The 16,316-nt window shown below is 40.6% G+C and overlaps 1 protein-coding gene across 1 annotated transcript in view; it reads right to left on the reverse strand.

Moving 5' to 3' along the window:
* LOC310733749 (uncharacterized protein) overlaps window positions 1-16,316 on the reverse strand; it is a gene marked incomplete at its 3' end in the record, with an annotated part of 67,044 nt that overhangs the window by 42,847 nt on the left and 7,881 nt on the right. Inside the window, exons 9-13 of the mRNA XM_083555152.1 lie at window positions 16,003-16,035; window positions 13,540-13,572; window positions 13,080-13,112; window positions 12,961-12,993; window positions 8,780-8,845 (exon numbers count right to left, since the gene is read on the reverse strand). Coding sequence (XP_083411278.1) covers window positions 8,780-8,845; window positions 12,961-12,993; window positions 13,080-13,112; window positions 13,540-13,572; window positions 16,003-16,035 — 198 coding nt within the window. The remainder of the gene's footprint in view (window positions 1-8,779; window positions 8,846-12,960; window positions 12,994-13,079; window positions 13,113-13,539; window positions 13,573-16,002; window positions 16,036-16,316) is intronic.

Here is a 16,316-nt window from a genome sequence, read left to right on the forward strand (position 1 = left end):
AAATCACATTTAAGCAGTAAAACAGACTAAGGGCAAAAGATACATAGCATACGTTGAGTCATTACTGGATCATTTGTCAATAAGCTTGTAAAGTGTACAATGAAAAAAAGTGTGGCAGGGGTTCGCGATTGAAGGGCAGAGCGGGATTAAACGAGCAGAAAGACTAAGCCTGTAGCTGATTAGACTAATCAGTGTGCTCTGTTTCAGTCCAGCTTTGACTTTCACTCGTGAACCGCTACCATATAATGTTATCTTTATAATTTTTAAATGGAAAACTAGCGTTCTGCTCTAAATTACTGATTCTTAAGTTTACTAAAGGCCTTTTTCAAATTTAAATGACAAAAACTATTTTAGTGTGGTCTTGCAGTGTTTGAATGCACTGACTTGTCTGTAATTGGACCATATCCAGGTGGACCTCCTCCTGTGTTGGGACCAGTATTAGGTGGATTGCTGTAAAGAACAAACAACTGACATCAGATCACATTTAAGCAGTAAATCAGTCTCAGGGCAAATGCTACATTGCACTGATGCATTGACTCTGGGGGCTTGAACCAGTGATCAAAACCTCCCTTAGATGCTTTTGGGGAAAGTTGCTGCTCATATCCAAATTAATACAGCTACATCCACTACAGTTAATTGCCATGCAGAGACTGTCGCTCTGATGGTCAGCCTCAGTCACTTTGCTTCACGAATGAAGCAGACGACCAGGGTGTGAATGACGAAACGAGGCCAGTAATCGAATCATGACAGGACAACATGTTGGTCCCATAGACTCTGAGAGTAGCAGTTTCTGTACGTCTGGAAAATTATTCTTGCAGAAACATTAGCACCGACACAACCTGCCAGTCAAGTTGGTCTGCATGTAGTGTCATACACCAGCCTTTATAATTGTGCCGTCTGAGGAAATAGCTTTTTGGTGCAAAGGGACCCCTAGAACTTCAAATATTCTATTCTACCCCGGCTGGAAGCCGAGCGTCTCTTTGTTGGTTCCCTTCAAGGTTCAGAAATGGGGGGTCCATTGTTTGGTCTGGGGATCAAGCAATGTCCCCTGTGCCTGAGATGTGATATCTCTTGTGAGGAGGGATCTGAGAAACATACTCTGTTCGGTCAACTAGGGGCTATCAATTAGGGGCAACACCCTTGCTGATGTGCCATTTCCAGGGCTCCTGGAAGCAGACTGATTGGAGAAAATGCGCAAATAGACATTCTGGTGTCATTCCCTAATCCTCAAAATTACTGACAATTTTTCGAAAAATGAAAGGAGAAATGCTATTTCAGGTTTGTCTTGCAGTGTTTGAATGCACTGACTTGTCTGTAATTGGACCAGATCCAGGTGGACCTCCTCCTGTATTGGGACCAGTATTAGGTGGATTGCTGTAAAGAATAAACAAATGACACCAAATCACATTTAAGCAGTAAAACAGACTAAGGGCAAAAGATACATAGCATACGTTGAGTCATTACTGGATCATATGTCAATAAGCTTGTAAAGTGTACAATGAAATACAGTGTGGCCGTGGTTCATGAGTGAAGGGCAGAGCGGGATTAAACGAGCAGAAAGACTAAGCCTGTAGCTGTTTAGACTAATGAGTGTGCTCTGTTTCAGTCCAGCTTTGACTTTTACTCGTGAACCGCTACCATATAATGTTATCTTTATAATTTTTAAAGGGAAAACTAGCGTTCTGCTCTAAATGACTGATTCTCAAGTTTACTAAAGGCCTTTTTCAAAATTTAAACGACAAAAACTATTTTAGTGTGGTCTTGCAGTGTTTGAATGCACTGACTTGTCTGTAATTGGACCAGATCCAGGTGAACCTCCTCCTGTGTTGGGACCAGTATTAGGTGGATTGCTGTAAAGAACAAACAACTGACATCAGATCACATTTAAGCAGTAAATCAGTCTCAGGGCAAATGCTACAGTGCACTGATGCATTGACTCTCGGGGCTTGAACCAGTGCTCAAGACCTCCCTTAGATGCTTTTAGGAAAGTTGCTGCTCATATCGAAATTAATACAGCTACAATCACTACAGTTAAGTGCCATGCAGAGACTGTCGCTCTGGTGGTCAACCTCAGTCACTTTGCTCCACGAATGAACCGGACGGCCAGGGTGTGAATGATGAAACGAGGCCAGTAATCGAATCATTAAAGGGACAAAATGATGGTCACATAGACTCTGAGAGTAGCAGTTTCTGTACGTCTGGAAAATTATTCTTGCAGAAACATTAGCACCGACACAACCTGCCAGTCAAGTTGGTCTGCATGTAGTGTCATACACCAGCCTTTATAATTGTGCCATCTGAGGAAATAGCTTTTTGGTGCAAAGGGACCCCTAGAACTTCAAATAGTCTATTCTACCCCGACTGGAAGCCGAGCGTCTCTTTGTTGGTTCCCTTCAAGGTTCAGAAATGGGGGGTCCATTGTTTGGTCTGGGGATCAAGGAATGTCCCCTGTGCCTGAGATGGGATATCTCTCGTGAGGAGGGATCAGAGAAATATACTCTGTTCAGTCAACTAGGGGCTATCAATTAGGGGCAACACCCTTGCTGATGTGCCTTTTCCAGGGCTCCTGGAAGCAGACTGATTGGAGAAAATGCGCAAATAGACATTCTGGTGTCATTCCCTAATCCTCAAAATTACTGACAATTTTTCGAAAAATTAAAGGAGAAATGCTATTTCAGGGTTGTCTTGCAGTGTTTGAATGCACTGACTTGTCTGTAATTGGACCAGATCCAGGTGGACCTCCTCCTGTATTGGGACCAGTATTAGGTGGATTGCTGTAAAGAATAAACAAATGACACCAAATCACATTTAAGCAGTAAAACAGACTAAGGGCAAAAGATACATAGCATACGTTGAGTCATTACTGGATCATATGTCAATAAGCTTGTAAAGTGTACAATGAAATACAGTGTGGCCATGGTTCATGAGTGAAGGGCAGAGCGGGATTAAACGAGCAGAAAGACTAAGCCTGTAGCTGATTAGACTAATGAGTGTGCTCTGTTTCAGTCCAGCTTTGACATTTACTCGTGAACCGCTACCATATAATGTTATCTTTATAATTTTTAAAGGGAAAACTAGCGTTCTGCTCTAAATGACTGATTCTCGAGTTTACTAAAGGCCTTTTTCAAAATTTAAACGACAAAAACTATTTTAGTGTGGTCTTGCAGTGTTTAAATGCACTGACTTGTCTGTAATTGGACCAGATCCAGGTGAACCTCCTCCTGTGTTGGGACCAGTATTAGGTGGATTGCTGTAAAGAACAAACAACTGACATCAGATCACATTTAAGCAGTAAATCAGTCTCAGGGCAAATGCTACAGTGCACTGATGCATTGACTCTCGGGGCTTGAACCAGTGCTCAAGACCTCCCTTAGATGCTTTTAGGAAAGTTGCTGCTCATATCCAAATTAATACAGCTACATCCACTACAGTTAAGTGCCATGCAGAGACTGTCGCTCTGGTGGTCAGCCTCAGTCACTTTGCTCCACGAATGAACCGGACGGCCAGGGTGTGAATGATGAAACGAGGCCAGTAATCGAATCATTAAAGGGACAAAATGATGGTCACATAGACTCTGAGAGTAAACGTTTCTGTACGTGTGGAAAATTATTCTTGCAGAAACATTAGCACTGACAAAACCTGCCAGTTAACTTGGTCTGCATGGAGTGTCATACACCAGCCTTTATAATTGTACCATCTGAGGAAATAGCTTCTTGGTGCATAGGAACCCCTAGAACTTCAAATAGTCTATTCTACCCCGACTGGAAGCCCAGCGTCTCTTTGATGGTTCCCTTCAAGGTTCAGAAATGGGGGGTTCATTGTTTGGGCTGGGGATCAAGGAATGTCCCCTGTGCCTGAGATGGGATATCTCTCGTGAGGAGGGATCTGAGAAATATACCACCTCGGTCAACTATGGGCTATCAATTAGGGGCAACACCCTTGCTGATGTGCCTTTTCCAGGGCTCCTGGAAGCAGACTGATTGGAGAAAATGCGCAAATAGACATTCTGGTGTCTATCCCTAATCCTCAAAATTACTAACGACTTTTTGTAAAATGAAAGGAGAAATGCTATTTCAGGGTTGTCTTGCAGTGTTTGAATGCACTGACTTGTCTGTAATTGGACCAGATCCAGGTGGACCCCCTCCTGTATTGGGACCAGTATTAGGTGGATTGCTGTAAAGAATAAACAAATGACACCAAATCACATTTAAGCAGTAAAACAGACTAAGGGCAAAAGATACATAGCATACGTTGAGTCATTACTGGATCATATGTCAATAAGCTTGTAAAGTGTACAATGAAATACAGTGTGGCCGTGGTTCATGAGTGAAGGGCAGAGCGGGATTAAACGAGCAGAAAGACTAAGCCTGTAGCTGTTTAGACTAATGAGTGTGCTCTGTTTCAGTCCAGCTTTGACTTTTACTCGTGAACCGCTACCATATAATGTTATCTTTATAATTTTTAAAGGGAAAACTAGCGTTCTGCTCTAAATGACTGATTCTCAAGTTTACTAAAGGCCTTTTTCAAAATTTAAACGACAAAAACTATTTTAGTGTGGTCTTGCAGTGTTTAAATGCACTGACTTGTCTGTAATTGGACCAGATCCAGGTGAACCTCCTCCTGTGTTGGGACCAGTATTAGGTGGATTGCTGTAAAGAACAAACAACTGACATCAGATCACATTTAAGCAGTAAATCAGTCTCAGGGCAAATGCTACAGTGCACTGATGCATTGACTCTCGGGGCTTGAACCAGTGCTCAAGACCTCCCTTAGATGCTTTTAGGAAAGTTGCTGCTCATATCCAAATTAATACAGCTACATCCACTACAGTTAAGTGCCATGCAGAGACTGTCGCTCTGGTGGTCAGCCTCAGTCACTTTGCTCCACGAATGAACCGGACGGCCAGGGTGTGAATGATGAAACGAGGCCAGTTATCGAATCATTAAAGGGACAAAATGATGGTCACATAGACTCTGAGAGTAAACGTTTCTGTACGTGTGGAAAATTATTCTTGCAGAAACATTAGCACCGACAAAACCTGCCAGTTAACTTGGTCTGCATGGAGTGTCATACACCAGCCTTTATAATTGTACCATCTGAGGAAATAGCTTCTTGGTGCATAGGAACCCCTAGAACTTCAAATAGTCTATTCTACCCCGACTGGAAGCCCAGCGTCTCTTTGATGGTTCCCTTCAAGGTTCAGAAATGGGGGGTTCATTGTTTGGGCTGGGGATCAAGGAATGTCCCCTGTGCCTGAGATGGGATATCTCTCGTGAGGAGGGATCTGAGAAATATACCACCTCGGTCAACTATGGGCTATCAATTAGGGGCAACACCCTTGCTGATGTGCCTTTTCCAGGGCTCCTGGAAGCAGACTGATTGGAGAAAATGCGCAAATAGACATTCTGGTGTCTATCCCTAATCCTCAAAATTACTAACGACTTTTTGTAAAATGAAAGGAGAAATGCTATTTCAGGGTTGTCTTGCTGTGTTTGAATGCACTGACTTGTCTGTAATTGGACCAGATCCAGGTGGACCCCCTCCTGTATTGGGACCAGTATTAGGTGGATTGCTGTAAAGAATAAACAAATGACACCAAATCACATTTAAGCAGTAAAACAGACTAAGGGCAAAAGATACATAGCATACGTTGAGTCATTACTGGATCATATGTCAATAAGCTTGTAAAGTGTACAATGAAATACAGTGTGGCCGTGGTTCATGAGTGAAGGGCAGAGCGGGATTAAACGAGCAGAAAGACTAAGCCTGTAGCTGTTTAGACTAATGAGTGTGCTCTGTTTCAGTCCAGCTTTGACTTTTACTCGTGAACCGCTACCATATAATGTTATCTTTATAATTTTTAAAGGGAAAACTAGCGTTCTGCTCTAAATTACTGATTCTCAAGTTTACTAAAGGCCTTTTTCAAATTTAAACGACAAAAACTATTTTAGTGTGGTCTTGCAGTGTTTGAATGCACTGACTTGTCTGTAATTGGACCAGATCCAGGTGAACCTCCTCCTGTGTTGGGACCAGTATTAGGTGGATTGCTGTAAAGAACAAACAACTGACATCAGATCACATTTAAGCAGTAAATCAGTCTCAGGGCAAATGCTACAGTGCGCTGATGCATTGACTCTCGGGGCTTGAACCAGTGCTCAAGACCTCCCTTAGATGCTTTTAGGAAAGTTGCTGCTCATATCCAAATTAATACAGCTACATCCACTACAGTTAAGTGCCATGCAGAGACTGTCGCTCTGGTGGTCAGCCTCAGTCACTTTGCTCCACGAATGAACCGGATGGCCAGGGTGTGAATGACGAAACGAGGCCAGTAATCGAATCATTAAAGGGACAAAATGATGGTCACATAGACTCTGAGAGTAAACGTTTCTGTACGTGTGAAAAATTATTCTTGCAGAAACATTAGCACCGACACAACCTGCCAGTCAAGTTGGTCTGCATGTAGTGTCATACACCAGCCTTTATAATTGTTCCATCTGAGGAAATAGCTTTTTGGTGCAAAGGGACCCCTAGAACTTCAAATAGTCTATTCTACCCCGGCTGGAAGCCGAGCGTCTCTTTGTTGGTTCCCTTCAAGGTTCAGAAATGGGGGGTCCATTGTTTGGTCTGGGGATCAAGGAATGTCCCCTGTGCCTGAGATGGGATATCTCTCGTGAGGAGGGATCAGAGAAATATACTCTGTTCAGTCAACTAGGGGCTATCAATTAGGGGCAACACCCTTGCTGATGTGCCTTTTCCAGGGCTCCTGGAAGCAGACTGATTGGAGAAAATGCGCAAATAGACATTCTGGTGTCATTCCCTAATCCTCAAAATTACTGACAATTTTTCGAAAAATTAAAGGAGAAATGCTATTTCAGGGTTGTCTTGCAGTGTTTGAATGCACTGACTTGTCTGTAATTGGACCAGATCCAGGTGGACCTCCTCCTGTATTGGGACCAGTATTAGGTGGATTGCTGTAAAGAATAAACAAATGACACCAAATCACATTTAAGCAGTAAAACAGACTAAGGGCAAAAGATACATAGCATACGTTGAGTCATTACTGGATCATATGTCAATAAGCTTGTAAAGTGTACAATAAAATACAGTGTGGCCGTGGTTCATGAGTGAAGGGCAGAGCGGGATTAAACGAGCAGAAAGACTAAGCCTGTAGCTGATTAGACTAATGAGTGTGCTCTGTTTCAGTCCAGCTTTGACTTTTACTCGTGAACCGCTACCATATATTGTTATCTTTATAATTTTTAAAGGGAAAACTAGCGTTCTGCTCTAAATGACTGATTCTCAAGTTTACTAAAGGCCTTTTTCAAAATTTAAACGACAAAAACTATTTTAGTGTGGTCTTGCAGTGTTTAAATGCACTGACTTGTCTGTAATTGGACCAGATCCAGGTGAACCTCCTCCTGTGTTGGGACCAGTATTAGGTGGATTGCTGTAAAGAACAAACAACTGACATCAGATCACATTTAAGCAGTAAATCAGTCTCAGGGCAAATGCTACAGTGCACTGATGCATTGACTCTCGGGGCTTGAACCAGTGCTCAAGACCTCCCTTAGATGCTTTTAGGAAAGTTGCTGCTCATATCCAAATTAATACAGCTACATCCACTACAGTTAAGTGCCATGCAGAGACTGTCGCTCTGGTGGTCAGCCTCAGTCACTTTGCTCCACGAATGAACCGGACGGCCAAGGTGTGAATGATGAAACGAGGCCAGTAATCGAATCATTAAAGGGACAAAATGATGGTCACATAGACTCTGAGAGTAAAAGTTTCTGTACGTGTGGAAAATTATTCTTGCAGAAACATTAGCACCGACAAAACCTGCCAGTTAACTTAGTCTGCATGGAGTGTCATACACCAGCCTTTATAATTGTACCATCTGAGGAAATAGCTTCTTGGTGCATAGGAACCCCTAGAACTTCAAATAGTCTATTCTACCCCGACTGGAAGCCCAGCGTCTCTTTGATGGTTCCCTTCAAGGTTCAGAAATGGGGGGTTCATTGTTTGGGCTGGGGATCAAGGAATGTCCCCTGTGCCTGAGATGGGATATCTCTCGTGAGGAGGGATCTGAGAAATATACTCTGTTCGTCAACTATGGGCTATCAATTAGGGGCAACACCCTTGCTGATGTGCCTTTTCCAGGGCTCCTGGAAGCAGACTGATTGGAGAAAATGCGCAAATAGACATTCTGGTGTCTATCCCTAATCCTCAAAATTAATAACGACTTTTTGTAAAATGAAAGGAGAAATGCTATTTCAGGGTTGTCCTGCTGTGTTTGAATGCACTGACTTGTCTGTAATTGGACCAGATCCAGGTGGACCCCCTCCTGTATTGGGACCAGTATTAGGTGGGTTGCTGTAAAGAATAAACAAATAACACCAAATCACATTTAAGCAGTAAAACAGACTAAGGGCAAAAGATACATAGCATACGTTGAGTCATTACTGGATCATTTGTCAATAAGCTTGTAAAGTGTACAATGAAATCAAGTGTGGCAGGGGTTCGCGAGTGAAGGGCAGAGCGGGATTAAACGAGCAGAAAGACTAAGCCTGTAGCTGATTAGACTAATCAGTGTGCTCTGTTTCAGTCCAGCTTTGACTTTCACTCGTGAACCGCTACCATATAATGTTATCTTTATAATTTTTAAAGGGAAAACTAGCGTTCTGCTCTAAATTACTGATTCTCAAGTTTACTAAAGGCCTTTTTCAAATTTAAACGACAAAAACTATTTTAGTGTGGTCTTGCAGTGTTTGAATGCACTGACTTGTCTGTAATTGGACCAGATCCAGGTGGACCTCCTCCTGTGTTGGGACCAGTATTAGGTGGATTGCTGTAAAGAACAAACAACTGACATCAGATAACATTTAAGCAGTAAATCAGTCTCAGGGCAAATGCTACATTGCACTGATGCATTGACTCTGGGGGCTTGAACCAGTGATCAAAACCTCCCTTAGATCCTTTTAGGAAAGTTGCTGCTCATATCCAAATTAATACAGCTACATCCACTACAGTTAATTGCCATGCAGAGACTGTCGCTCTGATGGTCAGCCTCAGTCACTTTGCTTCACGAATGAAGCAGACGACCAGGGTGTGAATGACGAAACAAGGCCAGTAATCGAATCATGACAGGACAACATTTTGGTCCCATAGACTCTGAGAGTAGCAGTTTCTGTACGTCTGGAAAATTATTCTTGCAGAAACATTAGCACCGACACAACCTGCCAGTCAACTTGGTCTGCATGGAGTGTCATACACCAGCCTTTATAATTGTACCATCTGAGGAAATAGCTTCTTGGTGCATAGGAACCCCTAGAACTTCAAATAGTCTATTCTAGACCGGCTGGAAGCCCAGCGTCTCTTTGTTGGTTCCCTTCAAGGGTCAGAAATGACGGGTCCATTGTTTGGGCTGGGGATCAAGCAATGTCCCCTGTGCCTGAGATGTAATATCTCTTGTGAGGAGGGATCTGAGAAACATACTCTGTTCGGTCAACTAGGGGCTATCAATTAGGGGCAACACCCTTGCTGATGTGCCTTTGCCAGGGCTCCTGGAAGCAGACTGATTGGAGAAAATGCGCAAATAGACATTCTGGTGTCATTCCCTAATCCTCAAAATTACTGACAATTTTTCGAAAAATGAAAGGAGAAATGCTATTTCAGGGTTGTCTTGCAGTGTTTGAATGCACTGACTTGTCTGTAATTGGACCAGATCCAGGTGGACCTCCTCCTGTATTGGGACCAGTATTAGGTGGATTGCTGTAAAGAATAAACAAATGACACCAAATCACATTTAAGCTGTAAAACAGACTAAGGGCAAAAGATACATAGCATACGTTGAGTCATTACTGGATCATATGTCAATAAGCTTGTAAAGTGTACAATGAAATACAGTGTGGCCGTGGTTCATGAGTGAAGGGCAGAGCGGGATTAAACGAGCAGAAAGACTAAGCCTGTAGCTGTTTAGACTAATGAGTGTGCTCTGTTTCAGTCCAGCTTGGACTTTTACTCGTGAACCGCTACCATATAATGTTATCTTTATAATTTTTAAAGGGAAAACTAGCGTTCCGCTCTAAATGACTGATTCTCAAGTTTACTAAAGGCCTTTTTCAAAATTTAAACGACAAAAACTATTTTAGTGTGGTCTTGCAGTGTTTGAATGCACTGACTTGTCTGTAATTGGACCAGATCCAGGTGAACCTCCTCCTGTGTTGGGACCAGTATTAGGTGGATTGCTGTAAAGAACAAACAACTGACATCAGATCACATTTAAGCAGTAAATCAGTCTCAGGGCAAATGCTACAGTGCACTGATGCATTGACTCTCGGGGCTTGAACCAGTGCTCAAGACCTCCCTTAGATGCTTTTAGGAAAGTTGCTGCTCATATCCAAATTAATACAGCTACATCCACTACAGTTAAGTGCCATGCAGAGACTGTCGCTCTGGTGGTCAGCCTCAGTCACTTTGCTCCACGAATGAAGCGGACGACCAGGGTGTGAATGACGAAACGAGGCCAGTAATCGAATTATTTAAGGGACAAAATGATGGGCCCGTAGACTCTGAGAGTAGCAGTTTCTGTACGTCTGGAAAATTATTCTTGCAGAAACATTAGCACCGACACAACCTGCCAATTTACTTGGTCTGCATGGAGTGTCATACACCAGCCTTTATAATTGTGCCATCTGAGGAAATAGCTTCTTGGTGCGAATGGACCCCTAGAACTTCAAATAGCCTATTCTACACCGGCTGGAAACCCAGCGTCTCTTTGTTGGTTCCCTTCAAGGGTCAGACATGACGGGTCCATTGTCTTGGCCAGGGATTAAACCATGTCCCCTGTGCCTGAGATAGGATATCTCTTGTGAGGAGGGATCTGAGAAACATACTCTGTTCGGTCAACTAGGTGCTATCAATTCGGGCCAGACCCTTGCTGATTGACTTTGCCAGGGCTCCTGGAAGCAGACTGATTGGAGGAAATTCGCAAATAAACATTCTGGTGTCGTTCCCTAATTCTCAAAATTACTAACGAGTTCTTTAAAAATGAAAGGAGAAATGCTATTTCAGGTTTGTCTTGCTGTGTTTGAATGCACTGACTTGTCTGTAATTGGACCAGATCCAGGTGGACCTCCTCCTGTATTGGGACCAGTATTAGGTGGATTGCTGTAAAGAATAAACAAATGACACCAAATCACATTTAAGCAGTTAAACAGACTAAGGGCAAAAGATACATAGCATATGTTGAGTCATTACTGGATCATATGTCAATAAGCTTGTAAAGTGTACAATGAAATAAAGTGTGGCAGGGGTTCGGGAGTGAAGGGCAGAGTGGGATTTAACGAGCGGAAAGACTAAACCTGTAGCTGATTAGACTAATCAGTGTGCTCTGTTTCACTCTGGCTTTGCCTTCCACTCGTGAACCGCTACCATATAATTTTAGTTTTCCTCTAGTAATAATAAAGATATCATTCTGCTCTCAATTACTGATTCTCAAATTTACTTAAGGCCTTTTTCATCAATCATCAATTTTTTTAGTATACCAATATTATTCGGAACCTGTGAGAATGTAAAATGTCCTGGATCTTCTCTGAGCAATAATAAGGGTCATGACCGAATTTTCTTGTCAACTTTGGGTCAACTTCACTGAAGTCAGAGGTGGCCAAATTGGTCCTTGCAAGTACTTCCCTTGCTAACTATCAATCAGGATGTTTTCCTTACAAAATAATTAGTCTTTTATATGTTTACTGAATACTGCACCTCTTGCTTTCACAGTTTACAAAATTGTTCAGTATTATATACTGTAGCTACATACTGTAGCTTGTCATGTCATTTTGTTATTGAATATTACATCATTTATGCTCATATCTGGAATCATAACACACTTCAATATTGTTTATGACAGAAATTTGCACTTTAGAATTTGCTTCTGTTTGGCTCTATTGAGTTCACATGCCAAGCTGATACACATGATCTTTCTTCAAGGCCCTAACCCTCCAAATCTACCAGGTACTACATTTTAGCAGAAACCCACCAAAGTGCCAGAGGCAGTTTTTGAAGAAAAATTGTGCCACATGATGAAATGAGGGTTTGTTAGTTAAACTAAGCATGAGGAAGGGCAAGGGTACATAATATGTTATATATGTAACAAATTGTTTTTGACTAAGAAGTTTCAAAAGCGAGAGTTGGAGCTCAGTGGTTAAGTTGCAGGGTTGCTGATTGGAAGGTTGGGGGTTCAAGCCCCCTTATCACCAAGCTGTCACTCTTGGGCCCTTTGTGCTCTGACCCCAGCTTCCAAGCAAGAAAGACTTTAACTGTAATGTAAATGTGACAAATAAAGTCTATTCTCTTCTTATCTCTAAATGGCTGAACATATCCAGAGTATTATTGACTTTATTTCTGATGTGAAGAATTTACATTTACATTTGCGGCATTTAGCAGACGCCCTTATCCAGAGCGACGTACAAAAGTGCTTTAAATCTCTAGTAATAAATAAATCTACACTGGTACGCAAGATTACAAACTCAATATAAATATAACTCGAATTCTAAAAACTTGGAAAGTGCTAATTTAGGTATTTCAGGAAGAGGTAGGTCTTCAGTCGTCGCTTAAAGATAATCAGGGACTTTGCTGTACGGACATCTAGGGGAAGTTCATTCCACCACCAGAATTTGAATCCTGTAAAGGCTTACCTTCAAATAATTCATACCCCACAGATAACTGCCTGGACAGTGGCACTTCAGCATCACTGGTTGAGGCCAGTGTTTGCTCAATGGTTAAGGTTTTGTGTAACTCATTAGAAAGTCAATGCTTTAAGCCCCAGTAGTGCTAAGATGCCACTGCTGGGCTGATGATCAAGCCCTTTAAACCTTTCTGTTCCAGGTATGTGGTATCAATACACAATTTCTTTCAGAAAAAAGAAAAAAGTGTTGTCGAATAATTTAAATTAAAAAAACAGACCTTTCTTTCTCTTCATCAGATTCGGATGAATTCCTATAAACAGATATAAGAGCACAGCTTAACGCTTGTTTTTGAAACGTTATAAAATAAAATAAAATAAAAACTCAGAAAACACTGACCTTTCATTCTCTTCCTCAGATTCATATGATTCGCTGTGGAGAAGTATGAACAGACATTAGAGCACAGTTTGATCTGAGGGCAAGTGCTACAAAATAGTACTTTTTTTTTTTTTCAGGTTAACATATGATCAGAAGTGTATTAGAATGTTGGTTTAGGGTTTTTTTTTACCATACAAAGGAAATTGCAAAAAATGTATAAAGAACATCACAAAATATTTCTGTTCTATGTTATGTGGAAAAACATTCTCATTATCCAAATGTGCATAAAATTGTGAAGATACTGACCAGGCAATTTGATAGACATTTTATATTTTGCATATTTTATAGAAATGCATATAGAAATCAGAATTTGATGTAAAATATCATAACATTTACAAAATGTATCATTCGATTTCTGTAAAGGCTTGCAAGGCTTGTTTTTTTACAGTTTTATATAAAAGGTTTTAGGAAAAACTCTTACCCATCTTCATGATGATGGGTTTTAGATGGGTGTCTGTAAGCAAAAAAAAATTATAATAAACTGCAGAAATTAATGTACAATTCATCACTAAATCAGCCTTAATCCAGCCTTTACATAAAAGTATATATATGAAAAAAATAGCTTTTTGTTCATTTTAAATCAAATGGGTTAAAACGCAAGTTTTGCAATTGTTTGCATAAGTTATTGTAGTTATAATTACATTTGAGAAATGTAACCATAAATATACAATTGCAAGTTTCAGGATATAGTTTGGTAAAATATACTGCCCTTTTTTTTTTCTTCATCAGATTTAGAGTGATGCTTTTGTTTATCCATATCTGATTTAGAGTGATGTCTATAAAGAAGTATGAACCATCATGAAAGCACATTCCAACAATGAGTCAAACTACATAATACATTATACAAATGTGGAAAACTGTAACTATTCTTTTTACTATTTTGTAGTGATTACAAACGTAAGTAAAAAAGTTTCAGTACTCCACAATAGGAAGTGGTGAAACAATGCAAGCTATCATTAATGTTTACTATAGTAACTGTACAGCAAATCTCTAATTGTTAGAATCAAATGTGATGTAATACTGTAATTTCTTACTGTTTCCTGTGTTAAAGCCAAAAAGTAGTGAATCTTTGTATGAATGTGCACAGATTTTAAGTGATATTTATATATAATTTATTTTGTAATCTAAGGATGCACAATTGTTGCATATTACTTACATTTTATATTCGTACTTCAAACATTTTGACACAAAATGCAGTAGGGTGATGTCACCACCAGGTATAAAACACACATGGAGTGAAGCCAGCACCAGCTTTTGTCAAAGAGAAGGAAGCGATGCAGGGACACCAGCAGTGTGGCATAGAGATGCAACGCCTCGTTCCATCAGGGAACTAGGGTTACATACTTGACCTAGAGACGTTCCCTTTCAGAAACTCGAGCTGCGTCGCACTGCTTCGGGAACAAGTGTCCAATCATGCCAGACTAACCAGTCCCTGACCAGTGTGTATAGGCACAGCTAGGTTGAACGATGGAGGGGCCAGGAGTGGCACTAAGGTCAAGGTTACAAAACCAGCATTGCAGATGTCTTGAAGGGGTACTTCAGAGGACCAAGACTTCGAGGTAGCCACACTCTGGGTCAAGGGAGCTCTGACCCCGAAGGTTGGAGAAAGGGACAAACCTGTCTTAAAATCATTTGCGAGGTCCATTTGCAAGCCCCAGGTTCTGAGCGGGACCAGAATCGCGAGGAGCACGGGCACCTCCTTGTCCATCAGGAGAGGAGCGGTCGCATTGACATGCGAGCACAGTGGTCGCAGCTAGCTGCCGCGAGAACCGACCTAGCGTGCTCTGCTCCCAGTTGGCTTGGATTTTTTTTTTACGAACAATAGACTAACATTTCTACATGAAATACACACAGAACGCTTCATGCACAAACAGAAGCTGGTGCCGGCTGTACTCCATGTGCGTTTTATAGCTTCCTTGTAGGGACGTCACCCCGCCAGTGCCAAATTTGATTAATTACATAAATATTTTCAGAGCGTGGACAACACAGTCCTGTTCCCAATACATTGCGACACAGCTCGAGTTCCTGAAAGGGAATTTTTGCTATGCTTCCACACGGACGGTTTTAATTGTTGGATGTTACACCATGGCGGATTTAAGACTAAAACTTTACTGATTACATTTTTTTCTGAGTAGAGAAAGAATATTATGAACAAATTCCTGGTGAGTTGAAGGTATTAATTTTGTTTATTTAGTATATATTGTTTGTTTTTGGGTTTTTTTGTTTGTTTTTTTATTAAATGTGTAAAGATTTTCTGAGAGTTTTTCAGCAAAAAAAACACTGACTCATCTTCATGTTCATGAGGTCTATATGGATGCTTGTCTTTATCAGATTTAGAATGTTGCCTGTAAAAAATATTATCAGATGTAACATTACAGGTACCATTTATCTTTCTTAGTCTGGCCATTTTATTGTGGATGAAACCAGGTAATAAATGATCCCATGCTAAGATTAACTTAATTTTTTTTTTCAGATGGCAGCTTGGACAAATGTGAAGTTCTTCAGCACACATGCATAAAAGTAACTGGTCTGCTTCAGATCAGTGGCAGGGCCATACCTCCCTTGCCAACCAAGAATTAAGAAAAAAACCTGTTACTGTATGAAACATTCATTGTGCAAGCTTGTAAATGTGATTATTCAAGTGGTGTTTAAGAATCCATCCAAAACACTTCATGTACTCTTGGCTACTTTTTATGAATAAATCATTTTTTTATAGTTGATATTGTATTGTCCAGAGGTCTCCCTCCAAACAAAATTAATGAGCATGTAAAAGCCTGCTGTAGCATTCATTAACCCGAATAGCTGCAATCATAATACATGTGCCTACAGTGTGTAAAGATAACAGTCTTTAAAGGGTATTATAGAGACATCAATCAAAACTGACCTTTCATTGTCTTCATCAGATTCAGGTGAATTCCTGTAAAGGAGTATGAGCCGAATTCAGCAGGTATTGAAATAAATAGATAGATAGATAGATAGATAGATAGATAGATAGATAGATAGATAGATAGATAGATAGATAGATAGATAGATAGATAGATAGATAGATAGATAGATAGATAGATAGATAGATAGATAGATAGTAAACAAGTAAACAAGTACAGGTAAACAAGTAATTTTTTTTTTTTATATTTGTGTTTCTTAAATATTGGGTAAATATTGTGTTTGTAAATGCATTAATAATAAATATGTAAACAA

The sequence above is a fragment of the Silurus aristotelis genome, assembly GCF_946808225.1.
Source record: "Silurus aristotelis genome assembly, chromosome: 11".
NCBI lineage: Eukaryota > Metazoa > Chordata > Actinopteri > Siluriformes > Siluridae > Silurus > Silurus aristotelis.